The sequence below is a fragment of the Polyodon spathula genome, chromosome 3 (assembly GCF_017654505.1).
Source record: "Polyodon spathula isolate WHYD16114869_AA chromosome 3, ASM1765450v1, whole genome shotgun sequence".
In the NCBI taxonomy this organism is placed as follows: domain Eukaryota; kingdom Metazoa; phylum Chordata; class Actinopteri; order Acipenseriformes; family Polyodontidae; genus Polyodon; species Polyodon spathula.
In genome coordinates, this window is record NC_054536.1 from 1,011,658 (window position 1) to 1,029,500 (window position 17,843).

Here is a 17,843-nt window from a genome sequence, read left to right on the forward strand (position 1 = left end):
CACCTGTCTCTCTCATTGACAGATCACCTCATCACAGAGCAGCACTCTCACCTGTCTCTCTCATTGACACATCACCTCATCACAGAGCAGCGCTCTCACCTGTCTCTCTCATTGACACATCACCTCATCACAGAGCAGCGCTCTCACCTGTCTCTCTCATTGACACAGCACCTCATCACAGAGCAGCGTTCTCACCTGTCTCTCTCATTGACAGAGCACCTCATCACAGAGCAGCACTCTCACCTGTCTCTCTCATTGACACAGCACCTCATCACAGAGCAGCACTCTCACCTGTCTCTCTCATTGACAGATCACCTCATCACAGAGCAGCACTCTCACCTGTCTCTCTCATTGACAGATCACCTCATCACAGAGCAGCGTTCTCACCTGTCTCTCTCATTGACACAGCACCTCATCACAGAGCAGCGTTCTCACCTGTCTCTCTCATTGACAGAGCACCTCATCACAGAGCAGCGTTCTCACCTGTCTCTCTCATTGACACATCACCTCATCACAGAGCAGCGTTCTCACCTGTCTCTCTCATTGACACAGCACCTCACCTCATCACAGAGCAGCACTCTCACCTGTCTCTCTCATTGACACAGCACCTCATCACAGAGCAGCGTTCTCACCTGTCTCTCTCATTGACAGATCACCTCATCACAGAGCAGCACTCTGACCTGTCTCTCTCATTGACAGATCACCTCATCACAGAGCAGCACTCTCACCTGTCTCTCTCATTGACAGATCACCTCATCACAGAGCAGCACTCTCACCTGTCTCTCTCATTGACAGATCACCTCATCACAGAGCAGCGTTCTCACCTGTCTCTCTCATTGACAGATCACCTCATCACAGAGCAGCGCTCTCACCTGTCTCTCTCATTGACAGATCACCTCATCACAGAGCAGCACTCTCACCTGTCTCTCTCATTGACAGATCACCTCATCACAGAGCAGCGTTCTCACCTGTCTCTCTCATTGACACAGCACCTCATCACAGAGCAGCGCTCTCACCTGTCTCTCTCATTGACAGAGCACCTCATCACAGAGCAGCACTCTCACCTGTCTCTCTCATTGACAGATCATCACAGAGCAGCGTTCTCACCTGTCTCTCTCATTGACAGATCACCTCATCACAGAGCAGCACTCTGACCTGTCTCTCTCATTGACAGATCACCTCATCACAGAGCAGCACTCTCACCTGTCTCTCTCATTGACAGATCACCTCATCACAGAGCAGCACTCTCACCTGTCTCTCTCATTGACAGATCACCTCATCACAGAGCAGCACTCTCACCTGTCTCTCTCATTGACAGATCACCTCATCACAGAGCAGCACTCTCACCTGTCTCTCTCATTGACAGATCACCTCATCACAGAGCAGCGCTCTCACCTGTCTCTCTCATTGACAGATCACCTCATCACAGAGCAGCGCTCTCACCTGTCTCTCTCATTGACAGATCACCTCATCACAGAGCAGCGTTCTCACCTGTCTCTCTCATTGACAGATCACCTCATCACAGAGCAGCACTCTGACCTGTCTCTCTCATTGACAGATCACCTCATCACAGAGCAGCACTCTAACCTGTCTCGCTTTGATATCTTACAGGAATTTAAAGAAGGAGCTGAATGACATTCGATTTGAATTCATGCCTGGGAGAGGTAACTTCAGTTCAGTTAATTTTATGAAGTGCGTTTCATGCCACAGGAGCATCTCAAAGTGCTTTACATGTCGCTTCAAACAGAAAGAAGAATGCAATCTCAAGAGTAGTAAAAATTACAAAGTAATCATAACAGTGAAAGCAATAAATAATAATGAAAATGATTGGGATTCTCTTCAGATACCGCTGATGGAGTTTCTCAAGAGCTGGTTTCTGCTGGGCTGGTGGATGGAAGAGATGTAGTAATAGGTGGGTGAACTCAGAAGATGCACAATGTGTACCTGGACAAAGACATCACAGCAGCAGCTCTGCGTTACTGGCTGTATGCCATGGAGCTTGCATTACCAAACTGTATTGGTTACTTAACGTTTTGCAAACCATCAGTGTGTGGTTGAATGTAGAGATCCAGGCTGGCTGAGTGAAAGCTGAGTGGAAGCTGAGATGTTGTGTTTGTGGGGTGCGTAGGTCTTCTTTATCTCACTTGGGTATTCACAGATTATTATATTTGTGATTAAAAGGGTGTATTGACTGCTATTTGTCTGTGCTTCGTTATTCTTGAATGCAGTGTATTACAAAAGAATTACATTTCTTCAGATTATCCCCAATTCCACACTCATACTGTAAGGTCTTAAGTTGAGGGAACACAAAGCCACTTCTTCAGGAACGGTGGCTTGAAACCTGGTTCCAGGAGACTTTAATTTGAGGCAGTTACCTGCCTCGAACCCCAAGGTTCATCTGGTGGGCCATGCAGTGGCCTGAATCTTAGTCTCCTGAAGCCAAGTTCCAAACCACAAAGTGGCTTTGTGTTTCCTCAGCTTTAGGGTGGTGTCTTCAGACAACACCCTACAGAATAATGCTGTTGGGACAAGTTTGGCAACCATTATAGTTTGTTTAACTTGAATGGAAACAATTCAAATTAGGCATTGATCATTTGAAGACCTGGAGTCATTTTAGTGAATATTGGATCAAACTAACATTCTCTTTCATTTCAGTTGCTGCTAATTTGCAGAAAATTGTTGATGAGCCACAGACAACCCGATCAGTCACTTTTAAACTGGTAAGTGGACAAAACGGGCACGTGTTCCTTCTGCCCCAAGACTGACTGGAGAAATAAGCATCCCATTAGAGGGCTCATACACTGAGTAGGTTTCTTCATTTTTGGTGTTAAGTTTTGAAGAGCAAACAAAATATTGTGACTCACGCACTGCTTGGAATGCAGTATTTATTTTGGACGTCACTGTTCCTGGTGTAGTGTTAGTATATCTGTTTTTGCATGCCTGTAGAAGCACAAATGTTCCGGGTCCCGAGTATCTCCCCTGGTAAAGGCACGTCTGTGTGGTGTGCAGGGTGACTCGCACATTCAGGGGAGTACAGGGGTCCCCGAGGGTCTCCCCTGGTAAAGGCATGTCTGTGTGGTGTGCAGGGTGAGTCACACATTCAGGGGAGTACAGGGGTCCCCGAGGGTCTCCCCTGGTAAAGGCATGTCTGTGTGGTGTGCAGGGTGACTCGCACATTCAGGGGAGTACAGGGGTCCCCGAGGATCTCCCCTGCTAAAGGCACAGCTGTGTGGTGTGCATTGTAGTCACACATTCACGGAAGTGTAAAAGAGGAAGCTGGCTTGGTCGTGGGATCGGAGGACACCCACAGACACTTCAGTTCTCCTGAGCTGTGGGGGGAATTTCTGTGAGAGGGGAAAAATAAATGAGCCCTTGAAATAAAACACATTAAAACAAAATCAGTACTAAGCACCTGTTTGTTTTTTTTCTCTTGTATCCATAGGCCTCTGGAGTTGAAGCCTCTGAAATTCCAGACGATGTTAAACTTGTGGGATTTGCACATCTCAGCATTAGTTAAACTGCTCTGCAGGGACATGACTCGCCTAACAAAAAAACAAAACAAAAAAAAAAGAGGCACTCCTCTGCTTATTCCTTACTTTTATTGGCCTAATGAAAACCACTATTGCCAAAGAAAATTCTAAAAACGCTGCCACCCCCATAGGATTCGAAACACTGCTTTGTAACTAAGAGGATGTGTTTGTAATGCAACTAATAGGAATTGCACTAAAATGTTTACAGTGTATGTATGTTTGGAATGAAGCAATCGTCAACATCCACTCACCCAGAGCTTTCCCGCTTTCCTTATGCAATCTCGACCTGCAAGTCCTGCGAATGCAAACGTGCTTTCTGTTAAACAGTACCTCTGAATACACAGCTGGGACCCCACTGTAGTACTGAACCCTAACTGTACAATGGATGTGCTTTCAGTTACTAACGAAGCTGTCCTGTAGGAAACCGAATCAATGCACACCCTGTAAGAGGGACGCCTCACATTTTACTATGTGATCGTTTTGTGATGCACACAGTAAGCAGTGTGCATTAGCTAGCTGTGTAGCTAGGGCTGTTCCGTTAGCAAGCATGCTCACGTTCAAACTGCAATGGAATAGCGGAGTAAAGCAGCCGGGCGCTTCCAGTATTGCAGTCCTGAGTAAAAAGGATGCACAGACACCCCTCCTCAGAAAGGAGACCCCTTTAAGGATTTGCTTATTCATTTATTTGCAGGCAACACAGCTGTGATAAGGACATTGCATTACAGTGGATCTCAGCAGTTAGTTGCATTTTTATTTTTGGCTCTGGTAGTTTTGGGTAATTTATAACTTCTGATTGTAGGAGGGTCTATATGTTTGTTTCCTTTTAAGAATAAACGTGGATCTGATGAGGTATATGTAGTGCCCTTCATACTGTACGCTTATCTTGCTGATTCATATATATCAGTATATTTCTCAAAAACAAAAGTGTAGGAACAATCTTTTTTCCATTGGAATATATAATCTTGTGACTGCTATATATATATATATATATATAATATATATATATATATATATATATATATATATATATATATATAATAATAATAAATAAATGAATCACTGGAAAATACTTTTCTAACCCAGTGGTAAGTCTGGTGCGACCCATTCAATCCCCTTGTATCAGTGGTATACTGTAATTGAAGCAGTGTTATTTTTATGTTATTTTACCAGGAATTCGGTAGGAAAAAAAGTGCCCATTTACTTTTTATTTAGACTGTTACCAAAAGCCCAGTATGTGTGCCTTTTACGGTCCTGCTCACTGTGTGGTATTCACTGGTAAAGATGCATCTAAAACCCCTTTCACACTGGCATGATCTACCCGGGTCAGGACCCACCTGGCTCAGGACCCACCCAGGTCAGGACCCCGTGTCATGTGGGTCAGCTACTTGATTTCACACTGCTTTTGATAAAGCAGGGTTGACCTGGGTGACAGACGCAAGTACACAATGAGTGTATCAGTGCCCCAGAAGCAGCTTGTTACTTATGCTTCCATCAAGCTTATATCCAAATGTTGATTAGAGTAAACTTTTCTTCATCCCTGCTGCAATCTGGCTCATGCTGCATCTCAATCAACACAAACATGGCTAAACAGAACAAACAGAACTGTTCCTTGCGGAAGTGGACCCTTCACGCCGGCGTGGCTGTCTGTCATCACGAACGGCCGTCATGAGCCAGAGTGTCCCGCTCATCCTGGGTCAAAGCATGTCAGCCCACATCCTGAAGTGGGTCACTGGGACCTGGCTTAACCGATCCAGGTGCGTGGTTTCACACTACGCAGGATTGTGACCCGGTTAGCCAGGTCCCGGCCCAGACCCGGGTAGGAGTGCCAGTGTGAAAAGGGTAATATTCTGCTCTATACCCTGGTTATATTCAAGCAGTGCAAAACCTTAGAGGACCCATTCGAGCTATCAAGGAAACAGTCCCACACACTTTATAGTGTCAGAATAAAGCTATGATTAGGCAAAGCTTTTTCATTTGTAATTGTATTAGTTTTCTTAGACCTCTGTGATCATCCTGTGCACCAGGACAGTAATGCATTACAGATCCACTGGTTAGTTTATGGAACGTAGTCGTGTCTCTGATCTGAATTCATAAGAACTTTACTACGTTTAGTATGTAAATAATGTAATTTGGTGTTGATTTTTTTATACTGGGTGTTTCACAGTTGGCCATTGTATCTCTTAATTTTTCTTTTCTCCAAAAACAAGGTAAAGCTTTTATAAAGAACATGAACAGGCATTCAATAACACTGCAGCAGCTGTGCTGTCACTCCATGGTAACACTGTGGCTACAGACTTGCACAGCAATTCCACACTAATCCACCAGTAGCTAGCAAGTAAAGCAGAAACTGTGATCCACGGTTATGAAATGGCCTGTAATGTGAAGTGCTGCCCCTGTGTAACAAAACAGGAAATGGTATATTAAAAGCAAAACAAACAAAAAAAAGTAAGAGCTTTTGGTTTGTGTTCCTCAGCAGGTGCAGGTGTGATCATGAGCAACAGGGTTCAATCTAGACAACGTCAATCTTTTTAAACTACATATTTTGTTAAGCCACACATTTTAAAGCCAGGTGCATTAGGGTTTCAATGCCCAGATATGCAACATAAAAAATGTTGAATTTCAAGGCATGTCTGTTTTATGTTTAATTTAAAGGCAGCCCCTTGCATGACAATGTAGCAGCAGTGTAGCTTTTCTGTAATATAATAGCTGAGTGGAAGAGAGGGAGTGCTGCACTTTTCAAACTCCCCTCCCCATGCCCGCTGCACACAGACAGAGGTGTTTGTTTTTGAGCTGTTAAAAATTAGTGGAGCTATTCTTCACATGCTGTGTTTTCAATCTGGAAGGACACGCATGGCAAGCTTTAAAGCGTGGTGTTCTTCTGAATCAGCAGGGTTCTCGTTGCTTGTGGAGTCGCTGCCACTCTCCCGTTTTCTGAAATTTTGTCCAGCATATTCTTAAGAATTTTATAATGAAGTCTTCAGTTTGAGCTCCCTTGATATGACAGACAAAGCATTGGAACACAAGAGCGCTTGAGAGAAAGAGTCTTCAAAGAGAGGAAATGAACTCCAGGCAGAATCCTCCACTGACACGACCCATTGTCCTCAGCCCGGGGTTGAAATGAAGCGGCTGATTCAGATATGGTGTCAACTGGACTGACTAATCCAGTTTCTGCATTATAAATAACTAGGCCCCTCTTAGCCGATCAGAGAACTCCAGGTTTGCAGACAGCACTAATAGATACTGTACCGTAAGCAGTTCTCTTACACCAAAATAATTACCAGACCCAAATTCTTTGACAGGCCTGTATCAATTGTTAAAAAACAATGACACTTACAATTGGCATCAAAATATGTATATATTCCTCTATTCTTTCAACTAAAAGAGTGATTAGACGTTAGGGGCACAACCTTTATCTTGGCACCCAGTCACTTGGCATTAAACGTGTTAGTTGGATGACAGAAACACTCACAGAGGTGTTGGGAGAGAGTCTATACGCAGTCATTTCAAATGAATTTTCTCATGTCGCTTATCAAGCTGGAATCGGACATCTCATTTCCTATTCATTCTATCTGGGTTTCTGATAGGTCAGAGCCATGATAACAGTGATGTCAATCACTTCATAACACAATGCTTACCATTGGTATGTTTGACTTGAATTGGAGATCACCAGCCAAGGCTGGTGGTGTCATATTCAAGAATAATGACAGTCTATGAAAGAACATGAAATGGATTGAACCCTGAAAAAATCAACTGCATGGTATTATGTATGTATGTATGTATTATTATTATTATTATTATTATTATTATTATTATTATTATTATTATTATTACTAATTTTTTTAAAGGATAAGTAGCTAAGAGTTTAAAATCCAATTCCCCCCTACCCTAACCAGTATAATGTTCACAGTACAGCCCTCCTATTGGTAAGTTGAAAATATACAATGGTACAGAGAAGCCTTCTCCTCCATGCTGGTCTGTATGAACTGGAGCCCCCTTCCCTCCCATGCTCTCCTCCACGCTGGTCTGTATGAAGTGGAGCCCCCTCCCCTCCCATGCTCTCCTCCACACTGGTCTGTATGAACTGGAGCCCCCTCCCATGTTCTCCTCCACGCTGGTCTGTATGAACTGGAGCCCCCTCCCCTCCCATGCTCTCCTCCACGCTGGTCTGTATGAACTGGAGCCCCCTCCCCTCCCATGCTCTCCTCCATGCTGGTCTGTATGAACTGGAGCCCCCTCCCCTCCCATGCTCTCCTCCACGCTGGTCTGTATGAACTGGAGCCCCCTCCCCTCCCATGCTCTCCTCCACGCTGGTCTGTATGAACTGGAGCCCCCTCCCCTCCCATGCTCTCCTCCACGCTGGTCTGTATGAACTGGAGCCCCCTCCCCTCCCATGCTCTCCTCCACGCTGGTCTGTATGAACTGGAGCCCCCTCCCCTCCCATGCTCTCCTCCACGCTGGTCTGTATGAAGTGGAGCCCCCTCCCCTCCCATGCTCTCCTCCACGCTGGTCTGTATGAAGTGGAGCCCCCTCCCCACCCATGCTCTCCTCCACGCTGGTCTGTATGAACTGAAGCCCCCTCCCCTCCCATGCTTGAGAGGCGGCTTCTCTCTAGGGCTGTACCTTCAAATACTGAAGCAAATGTACAATTCCAACAGCAGTCAGGGTAATTGTAAACATGGTACCGAGGCGAATGAAGAGTAGGTTTTAAAGCCTTAGATATGACACTGTCGACTGTAATCAATGATCTGTCCCTAACAGTGAAGGAGCAATGGGACAGTACCCTTACACGTAACTGTGTGTAGTAGATTCAACACAAAAGAGTACAATATTCCAGGTGTGGGTTGCTTTTTTCATCCTTTGGTTTTGGATTGACATGCATGTTTCTCTTTAATTAGTTTTACTCAATAAAGAATAAGATTATCAATTGAGTCTGTGGCTGTTGTTTGGCATTTGGACGAGGACTGTCTTAATAAGGTCATTTTGTTCAATGCTGGAATATGCTTGAAAAAACTTTTGAACTGTAGGAATCACTAAAACGCACATTTATACAAAGTGCATAAAGGAGCAATGGGAAGAGATTGGCTTTGCTGACTCCTGATTACTTTCAAGTAATTGAAAATCATGTACATATACACCAATATTAGAATCCTTTCAAAATTTCAGAATTACTCAAAAACATGTTTGTTCTTCTATTGAGCTTTCTAGCAATAGATCATGAAGTGAATGCTCTGCAGTGCATTACATAGCAATAGATCATGAAGTAAATGCTCTGCAGTGCATTACACAGCAATAGATCATGAAGTAAATGCTCTGCAGTGCATTACACAGCAATAGATCATGAAGTAAATGCTCTGCAGTGCATTACACAGCAATAGATCATGAAGTGGAAGCTGCAGTGCATTACACAGCAATAGATCATGAAGTGAATGCTCTGCAGTGCATTACACAGCAATAGATCATGAAGTGGATGCTGCAGTGCATTACACAGCAATAGATCATGAAGTGAATACTTTACAGTGCATTACACAGCAATAGATCATGAAGTGGAAGCTGCAGTGCATTACACAGCAATAGATCATGAAGTGGAATGCTCTGCAGTGCATTACACAGCAATAGATCATGAAGTGAATGCTCTGCAGTGCATTACACAGCAATAGATCATGAAGTGAATGCTCTGCAGTGCATTACACAGCAATAGATCATAAAGTGGAAGCTGCAGTGCATTACACAGCAATAGATCATGAAGTGAATGCTCTGCAGTGCATTACACAGCAATAGATCATGAAGTGAATGCTCTGCAGTGCATTACACAGCAATAGATCATGAAGTGGAAGCTGCAGTGCATTACACAGCAATAGATCATGAAGTGGAATGCTGCAGTGCATTACACAGCAATAGATCATGAAGTGGAATGCTCTGCAGTGCATTACACAGCAATAGATCATGAAGTGAATGCTCTGCAGTGCATTACACAGCAATAGATCATGAAGTGAATGCTTTGCAGTGCATTACACAGCAATAGATCATGAAGTGAATGCTCTGCAGTGCATTACACAGCAATAGATCATGAAGTGAATGCTCTGCAGTGCATTACACAGCAATAGATCATGAAGTGAATGCTTTGCAGTGCATTACACAGCAATAGATCATGAAGTGAATGCTCTGCAGTGCATTACACAGCAATAGATCATGAAGTGAATGCTTTGCAGTGCATTACACAGCAATAGATCATGAAGTGAATGCTCTGCAGTGCATTACACAGCAATAGATCATGAAGTGAATGCTCTGCAGTGCATTACACAGCAATAGATCATGAAGTGAATGCTTTACAGTGCATTACACAGCAATAGATCATGAAGGGAAGCTGCAGTGCATTACACAGCAATAGATCATGAAGTGAATGCTCTGCAGTGCATTACACAGCAATAGATCATGAAGTGAATGCTTTACAGTGCATTACACAGCAATATGCTGTAAAATTGAAACCTTGAACAAAGTGACAGTTATTGCCCACATTAGCACAATAAAATGTCGCTTTGCATGAAGAAGATGACAGTACACCACGGTAAATTAGACCGTCTATAGAGAAACGTAACCTGTTTCATAAACCAACATGCTGTGGTGCAGCCATGGGGAACACAACAGCACTGTTGAAGGCCACACACATTGATCATTAACTATGAGTGTTAGCATCAGCAAGGGACAGAATGCTGAATGGTGTCAAACACACAGCTTCTTTAAATGCTAATAGTTAGGGAACCATGTGAGGTCTAAAGTATCTTCTCCAGTTTGAAAAAATGTGAAGTACAAAGTATGTCAAAAAGATGGTTCCATCTGTTAAAGTAAAATCAGAGATAACAATGGAAAAGAAAAGAAAATGATGTCAAGCTGTTTCGACATGTGCTCCTTGAATAGATCAATCACCTTGATCGATCAGCGTCAGGATTTAAAGTGCAGCAGCTGTTTAATCATTCATTACTGTGTGGTGAACAGGCTGTGCAGGATTCGTGTTCTTCTAGCAGCTCAACATGAGTTACTTTGGAGAGATCCTCACAGCTGTCGGCGAGTTCGGAGCATTTCAGAAGCGTCTGCTGGTGGCAATATGCATTCCTAATATCTGCATGGCCTTCCACGTGTTTGGACAGGTGTTCTCAGGGATAAGTGTGGCGCACCACTGTAGCACTGACTGGATCCTGAAGCTGAGCCCCAACCTAACGAGACAAGAGCAGTGGAATCTAACACTGCCCAAGGAGAAGGACGGCTCCTTTAAGAAATGTGAGATGTACGCTCCGGTCGACTGGGATATTGAGTTGACTGAACTCCACTGTGCAGTGTCAAGATGGGTGGGTTTATGACACATCGCAGTACAAGTCAACGTTAGTGACCGAGGTGAGTGGTGGAGTGTTCTTAATTGCTGGGGGGTTTCTGTTTACTGGGGCTCCTGAGTATGTATGTCACACAGGTTTCAATTAATTAAACAATAAATAAATAAATCTGGCTCAGGTTACAAATCAGTCTGGTGCACTCAACTACACAGAGTGAAGAGCAATCCAACTGACCATGGATTCAGTAATCCAACTGTGACCACACATCTTTTTACAGACACTAAAACAGGCAATTTACACAATAAAGTACCAGACATAACCCCAATCAGGTAGTCTTCTTAGTTTTCTTCCCAGTTTGAAATGCCCAACATGAATATCACCTCACCACTGTAAACCTGTGACAGAAATACATACATGCATACAGTAAAACTCTATTATTCAAAGTACCTGGCAGCAGGGCAGGTTGGGTATTTCAGTTGTTTGGATAATTGAACTACAACTGTACAATTCTTTATATGACTCCCAAACAAAAAAGCACCTAAAAAATATTATACCACCACTTTACTGTAAAATATATAGCCTACAGTACTGTACTGTACAGGTCTTCACAGACCCTAGGACCCGAGACCCGACCCGTCCCAATCAATAAAAGCTCCTAAAAAGATATTATACCACTTCTTAGAAAGTAGAGGAGTTTACAAACGAGAGGAGGCCATTCAGCCCATCTTGCTCGTTTGGTTGTTAGTAGCTTATTGATCCCAGAATCTCATTAAGCAGCTTCTTGAAGGATCCCAGGGTGTCAGCTTCAATACACATTACTGCACTGCACTGCTCTGTAAATACCAGCTTGAGAGCTGGTATTTAGTTTGACAGCAAGGCAGAAGAGCACAGCATACAAGAAGACAGGTTAACAAGGGGCTGTTTGGAGAGTCGAAGTTTGGATAACCAGCTGGTTTCTTTAATATCCAGGGAATCAGACAGCCAGCTGCACTGAAGGCTGGTTTCTTCAATATCCAGAGAATCAGACAGCCAGCTGCACTGAAGGCTGGTTTCTTCAATATCCAGAGAATCAGACAGCCAGCTGCACTGAAGGCTGGTTTTATTCCTGTGATTATAGGAATCCAGTCCTTGATTACTTGGATCTCCTTACTAAGGTAACATTAGTGCAGTGGTGACCAGGCATAGTCCTGGAGGGCCATTCCACTCCAGTTCGGCAGTTCTGCAGTATTTGTCATTTGGAATTGCCAGTCAAAATGAAAGCATTAAAAAGTCTAGTGAGTTGAATTTATAGTGCAGTGTTTAAAAAGTACATTGTAAGGAGATATATATATATATATATTCTTTCTCTTTTGTTTTGTTAGAATACAGAGCCCAATACACAATATCCACTTCCTAGTACTTAATACACTTTTCGTAACTTTTAATAAATGAATGATAAAGGAATAACTTCTTGAAATATCCACCCCCAACCACAGAGCTCCTCACTGTATCTCCCAGAATAATGATCTACTCCTAAACTTCTTGATACACACATCAGTTCATAATTGCAAACATAACATAAAGCTGGCAAACACAAGACGCAGCTTTGCTGTCCCATGAGAAATGCTTACCACCTTCACGTTTCTTATTTTAACATATAGCTGGCAAGCTGCTTACCCACAAGGACTTATCGTGACTCTTTTGATGTACTGCCCTCAGTGACTGAGCACCACTGACACCTGCATTTAAACTGCTGACACGCAGAGGTGCTTTGCTAATTGTAATGTGACGTGGCGGAGGGCAGTGTAAACGATCAGGCTGGAGTCTTGATTTACAGTTTAAAACTGGTGTTGGTTTTATTTTTCTTACAGTGCGGTGGAGAAACAACTGCTAATAAAACAAACAAAGAAAATAAACGTAGCTTTCAGTTGGAACACTAACGAAACTACATTGTGTGGTCCCTGTGCATACATGCAGGAACACATGACATCTAGTGGTCAACCCATTGCACTGCAGCTTCATTCCCAAACAAACATACTGCTCATAGCAGCTTCTTCCCACAGTAATTATAGTGGTCCTTTCTTAAGAGTCAACCTCTTTTAAGAATCAAATCATAAGGGACGGATGTGATTCTTATAAATGGAGTGCACTGTAATAATAATAATAACAATGATATTTTACTTTTTTTCCAGGTCTGAAGAAATTAAGTGTGACTCTGTGGAGAATGGACGCGTTCACCCACAGGAAGACAAAGCCATCTTTGTAAAAAACACTCCACTATAAGTGTAAAGAGGAGTCTGGTTGGAAAGACTGACCATCTTTGTAATCCTACAATTCAAAACCGCAGGTTTAGTAACATGGACTGAGACTGTTTGACAATGAGGAACGTTGCACAACTTGAACCATGTGATCACATGGACTGGGTTAGGAGTGCACTTCATAATACTTTACTTACACTGTGACTTTCTCTCATGTTATCACATGGATTGGGTTAGGAGTGGACCTCCTATACTCTACTTACACTGTGACTTTCTCTATTGTGATCACATGGACTAGGTTAGGAGTGCACTTCATAATACTCTACTTACACTGTGACTTTCTCTCATGTGATCACATGGACTGGGTTAGGAGTGGACCTCCTATACTCTACTTACACTGTTACTTTCTCTCATGCGATCACATAGATTGGGTTAGGATTTTCCTCCTAATACTCTACTTACATTGTGACTTTCTCTCATGTGATCTTTAATAGGACTGTATATTGTATGATTGAGTGTTGGAAGTTGTGGAAGGGTTTGTGTTTTGAATAATAAAAGGACATTGTGTGTCAGGTTGATTTATATTATAATTACTGTTAACAATAAACCAGTGTCTTGTCATTCTTTCAGTCCCCAGGCTGAAGCCCAGGTGAGCTTGTGAACCTTACGGGTACACCTGGTACACCACAATGTGTAACCATGAACTTATTCACCTGCTAAGCTCTGTCCCTAGTGGAGGTCACAGGTACCACATGTGTTCTGTGTGCTATTTCCTTCTCTCTGGGGGGCAGTTTAACCCTTTCAGTCCTGAAATTTTCTCATATATTTCTACACTAGCTCAGACTAGGTCTGAGGAGTCCCGTGAGGTTCCTGTGTTATTTCCAATGCCCTGTGTTAAAGAGTAATCAGTGGGATTATATATATAGCGTTACACATCACCACATACCTGCCATGTTCCTTTTCATTGGGAATATCCCCGCAACTTTGTACACTTAGTGCTAGAGGAAATTTTCACCCCCCCCTTGGATGTTTTCCCAGTTTGTTGTGTTACAACCTAAAATCTTGATGCATTTACATTGGATTTTTCTTCCTTTGATTTACACAACCTACTCAACACTTTCAATGTGTGAAAACATGGGGGGTAGATTCATCTTTCAGCAGGACAATGACCCCAAGCACACAGCCAAATCGACACTGGAGTGGCTTAAAAACAAAAAAGTGAATGTCCTAGAGTGGCCCAGTCAAAGCTCGGACTTGAATCTGATTGAGAATCTGTGGCAAGACTCGAAGATTGCTGTCCACCAGCGATCCCCATCCAACTTGACAGAGCTTGAACAATTTTTCCAAGAAGAATGGGCGAATATTACACGATCCAGATGAATAAACCTGGTAGATATTTAACCCAAAAGACTCACAGCTGTAATTGCTGCCAAAGGTGGTTCTACCAAGTATTGACTCAGGGGGGTGAATACTTAACTACCCAAGATATTTCAGTTTTTTTTTTTATTTTCCATTAACTGTTGCTTCACAATAACAATTATATTGCCTCTGCAAAGTGTTGAGTAGGTTGTGCAAAGCAAAGTCCCATTTAAATGCATCAAGATTACAGGTTGTAACACAACAAACTGGGAAAACGTCCTAGGGGGGTGAATACTTACTATAGGCACGGTATAACTTCTAAAGTCTGTTTCAAAGCTCTTTTCAAAATGGCCTCTCTAGTGCACTGATAGTGTAAGGGTGATTGCCCGCGTTATCAAACGGGAAACACAGCAATAACGATCCATGATCGGGTACAGAACAGAAAAGAAAGAGCACTTCTCGCTTTGCTTCTTTTTTTAAAATCGCTCTTCCAGCAATAGAGCAGCCATTATAAAAAGAGCTTGTGTGAAACGTATCGATCATGGTGTGTGACTCATTGATCGTGATGTATAGCTTATTGATCATGGTGTGTGACTCATTGATCATGATGTATAACTCATTGATCATGGTGTGTAACTTATTGATAGTTTATGAGTTACAGTGCTGTTTTATTACAGAACTCATTACAAGAAGCACATACCCTACCTGTGCTGTGCCCTGTGTTCTCTGTATTGCAGTGTTATATACCCTAACCCTAATCCTGTGTTGTCCGTATTGCAGTGTTATATTTTTAACATATTGATGACTCTTTTGAAATGTTTGGGTCATGGTCCAGGGTCATACATCCACTGGGCAATACAATTCTCAACATTTACTCAGGAGTGTTCACCAGGAGAAAAAGTCTTTTAAGGGTTGCAGTGCATCCAGATCAGGATCCCTCCTGCAACAATGCTGGTTTTCTCTTCCCACAATACACCACTCATTTCAATCAGAGTGGCAGCATTGTTGCAGGAGGGAGGATGAACTGGATACACTGCAATGTTTACAGGAAAGACTCTCTCACACAAAGAAGCAATGGCTAGATTAAGCATAACTGCTGGATGTTGATACATTCAAGGTAAATGCAGTAATTGTGATCTCTTGTAACTGAATCGTCACAATTTCAAAAGGCATATGCTGCTATTAATAACAACAGGACGAGATTCCCAGATTTTTACTCTAACCTCCTATTGACAACTTTTACATTTTTTCTGTCAGGCTTCATTTTAAGGCGCACTTTATGATTAACTGTAAAGCTGCATCTACACTGGACGTGAGCGATGCGATTTAATCATTTAGAAGTCACTGCAGTCAGATGGGAGTATCCACACCAGCAGCGAGAGACGCGAGCGATGCGATTTAATCATTTAGAAGTCAATGCAGTCAGATGGGAGTATCCACACCAGCAGCGAGAGACGCGAGCGATGTGATTTAATCATTTAGAAGTCACTGCAGTCAGATGGGAGTATCCACACCAGCAGCGAGAGACGCGAGCGATGTGATTTAATCATTTAGAAGTCACTGCAGTCAGATGGGAGTATCCACACCAGCAGCGAGAGACGCGAGCGATGCGATTTAATCATTTAGAAGTCACTGCAGTCAGATGGGAGTATCCACACCAGCAGCGAGAGACGCGAGCGATGCGATTTAATCATTTAGAAGTCACTGCAGTCAGATGGGAGTATCCACACCAGCAGCGAGAGACGCGAGCGATGTGATTTAATCATTTAGAAGTCACTGCAGTCAGATGGGAGTATCCACACCAGCAGCGAGAGACGCGAGCGATGTGATTTAATCATTTAGAAGTCACTGCAGTCAGATGGGAGTATCCACACCAGCAGCGAGAGACGCGAGCGATGCGATTTAATCATTTAGAAGTCAATGCAGTCAGATGGGAGTATCCACACCAGCAGCGAGAGACGCGAGCGATGAGATTTAATCATTTAGAAGTCACTGCAGTCAGATGGGAGTATCCACACCAGCAGCGAGAGACGCGAGCGATGCGATTTAATCATTTAGAAGTCAATGCAGTCAGATGGGAGTATCCACACCAGCAGCGAGAGACGCGAGCGATGCGATTTAATCATTTAGAAGTCACTGCAGTCAGATGGGAGTATCCACACCAGCAGCGAGAGACGCGAGCGATGCGATTTAATCATTTAGAAGTCACTGCAGTCAGATGGGAGTATCCACACCAGCAGCGAGAGACGCGAGCGATGTGATTTAATCATTTAGAAGTCACTGCAGTCAGATGGGAGTATCCACACCAGCAGCGAGAGACGCGAGCGATGTGATTTAATCATTTAGAAGTCACTGCAGTCAGATGGGAGTATCCACACCAGCAGCGAGAGACGCGAGCGATGTGATTTAATCATTTAGAAGTCACTGCAGTCAGATGGGAGTATCCACACCAGCAGCGAGAGACGCGAGCGATGCGATTTAATCATTTAGAAGTCACTGCAGTCAGATGGGAGTATCCACACCAGCAGCGAGAGACGCGAGCGATGCGATTTAATCATTTAGAAGTCACTGCAGTCAGATGGGAGTATCCACACCAGCAGCGAGAGACGCGAGCGATGCGATTTAATCATTTAGAAGTCAATGCAGTCAGATGGGAGTATCCACACCAGCAGCGAGAGACGCGAGCGATGCGATTTAATCATTTAGAAGTCACTGCAGTCAGATGGGAGTATCCACACCAGCAGCGAGAGACGCGAGCGATGTGATTTAATCATTTAGAAGTCACTGCAGTCAGATGGGAGTATCCACACCAGCAGCGAGAGACGCGAGCGATGCGATTTAATCATTTAGAAGTCACTGCAGTCAGATGGGAGTATCCACACCAGCAGCGAGAGACGCGAGCGATGCGATTTAATCATTTAGAAGTCACTGCAGTCAGATGGGAGTATCCACACCAGCAGCGAGAGACGCGAGCGATGTGATTTAATCATTTAGAAGTCACTGCAGTCAGATGGGAGTATCCACACCAGCAGCGAGAGACGCGAGCGATGCGATTTAATCATTTAGAAGTCACTGCAGTCAGATGGGAGTATCCACACCAGCAGCGAGAGACGCGAGCGATGCGATTTAATCATTTAGAAGTCACTGCAGTCAGATGGGAGTATCCACACCAGCAGCGAGAGACGCGAGCGATGCGATTTAATCATTTAGAAGTCAATGCAGTCAGATGGGAGTATCCACACCAGCAGCGAGAGACGCGAGCGATGCGATTTAATCATTTAGAAGTCACTGCAGTCAGATGGGAGTATCCACACCAGCAGCGAGAGACGCGAGCGATGTGATTTAATCATTTAGAAGTCACTGCAGTCAGATGGGAGTATCCACACCAGCAG

General features: G+C 43.5%; 1 protein-coding gene across 1 annotated transcript in view; it reads left to right on the forward strand.

The window, feature by feature from the left end:
* LOC121309896 (serine/threonine-protein kinase OSR1-like) overlaps nucleotides 1-4,022 on the forward strand; it is an 80,882-nt gene extending 76,860 nt beyond the window's left edge. The window contains exons 15-18 of the mRNA XM_041243072.1: nucleotides 1,612-1,664; nucleotides 1,844-1,912; nucleotides 2,656-2,720; nucleotides 3,443-4,022. Of these exons, the coding sequence (XP_041099006.1) occupies nucleotides 1,612-1,664; nucleotides 1,844-1,912; nucleotides 2,656-2,720; nucleotides 3,443-3,517 (262 nt within the window). The 3' untranslated portion in view covers nucleotides 3,518-4,022. The remainder of the gene's footprint in view (nucleotides 1-1,611; nucleotides 1,665-1,843; nucleotides 1,913-2,655; nucleotides 2,721-3,442) is intronic.
* Nucleotides 4,023-17,843: the final 13,821 nt, after the last annotated feature.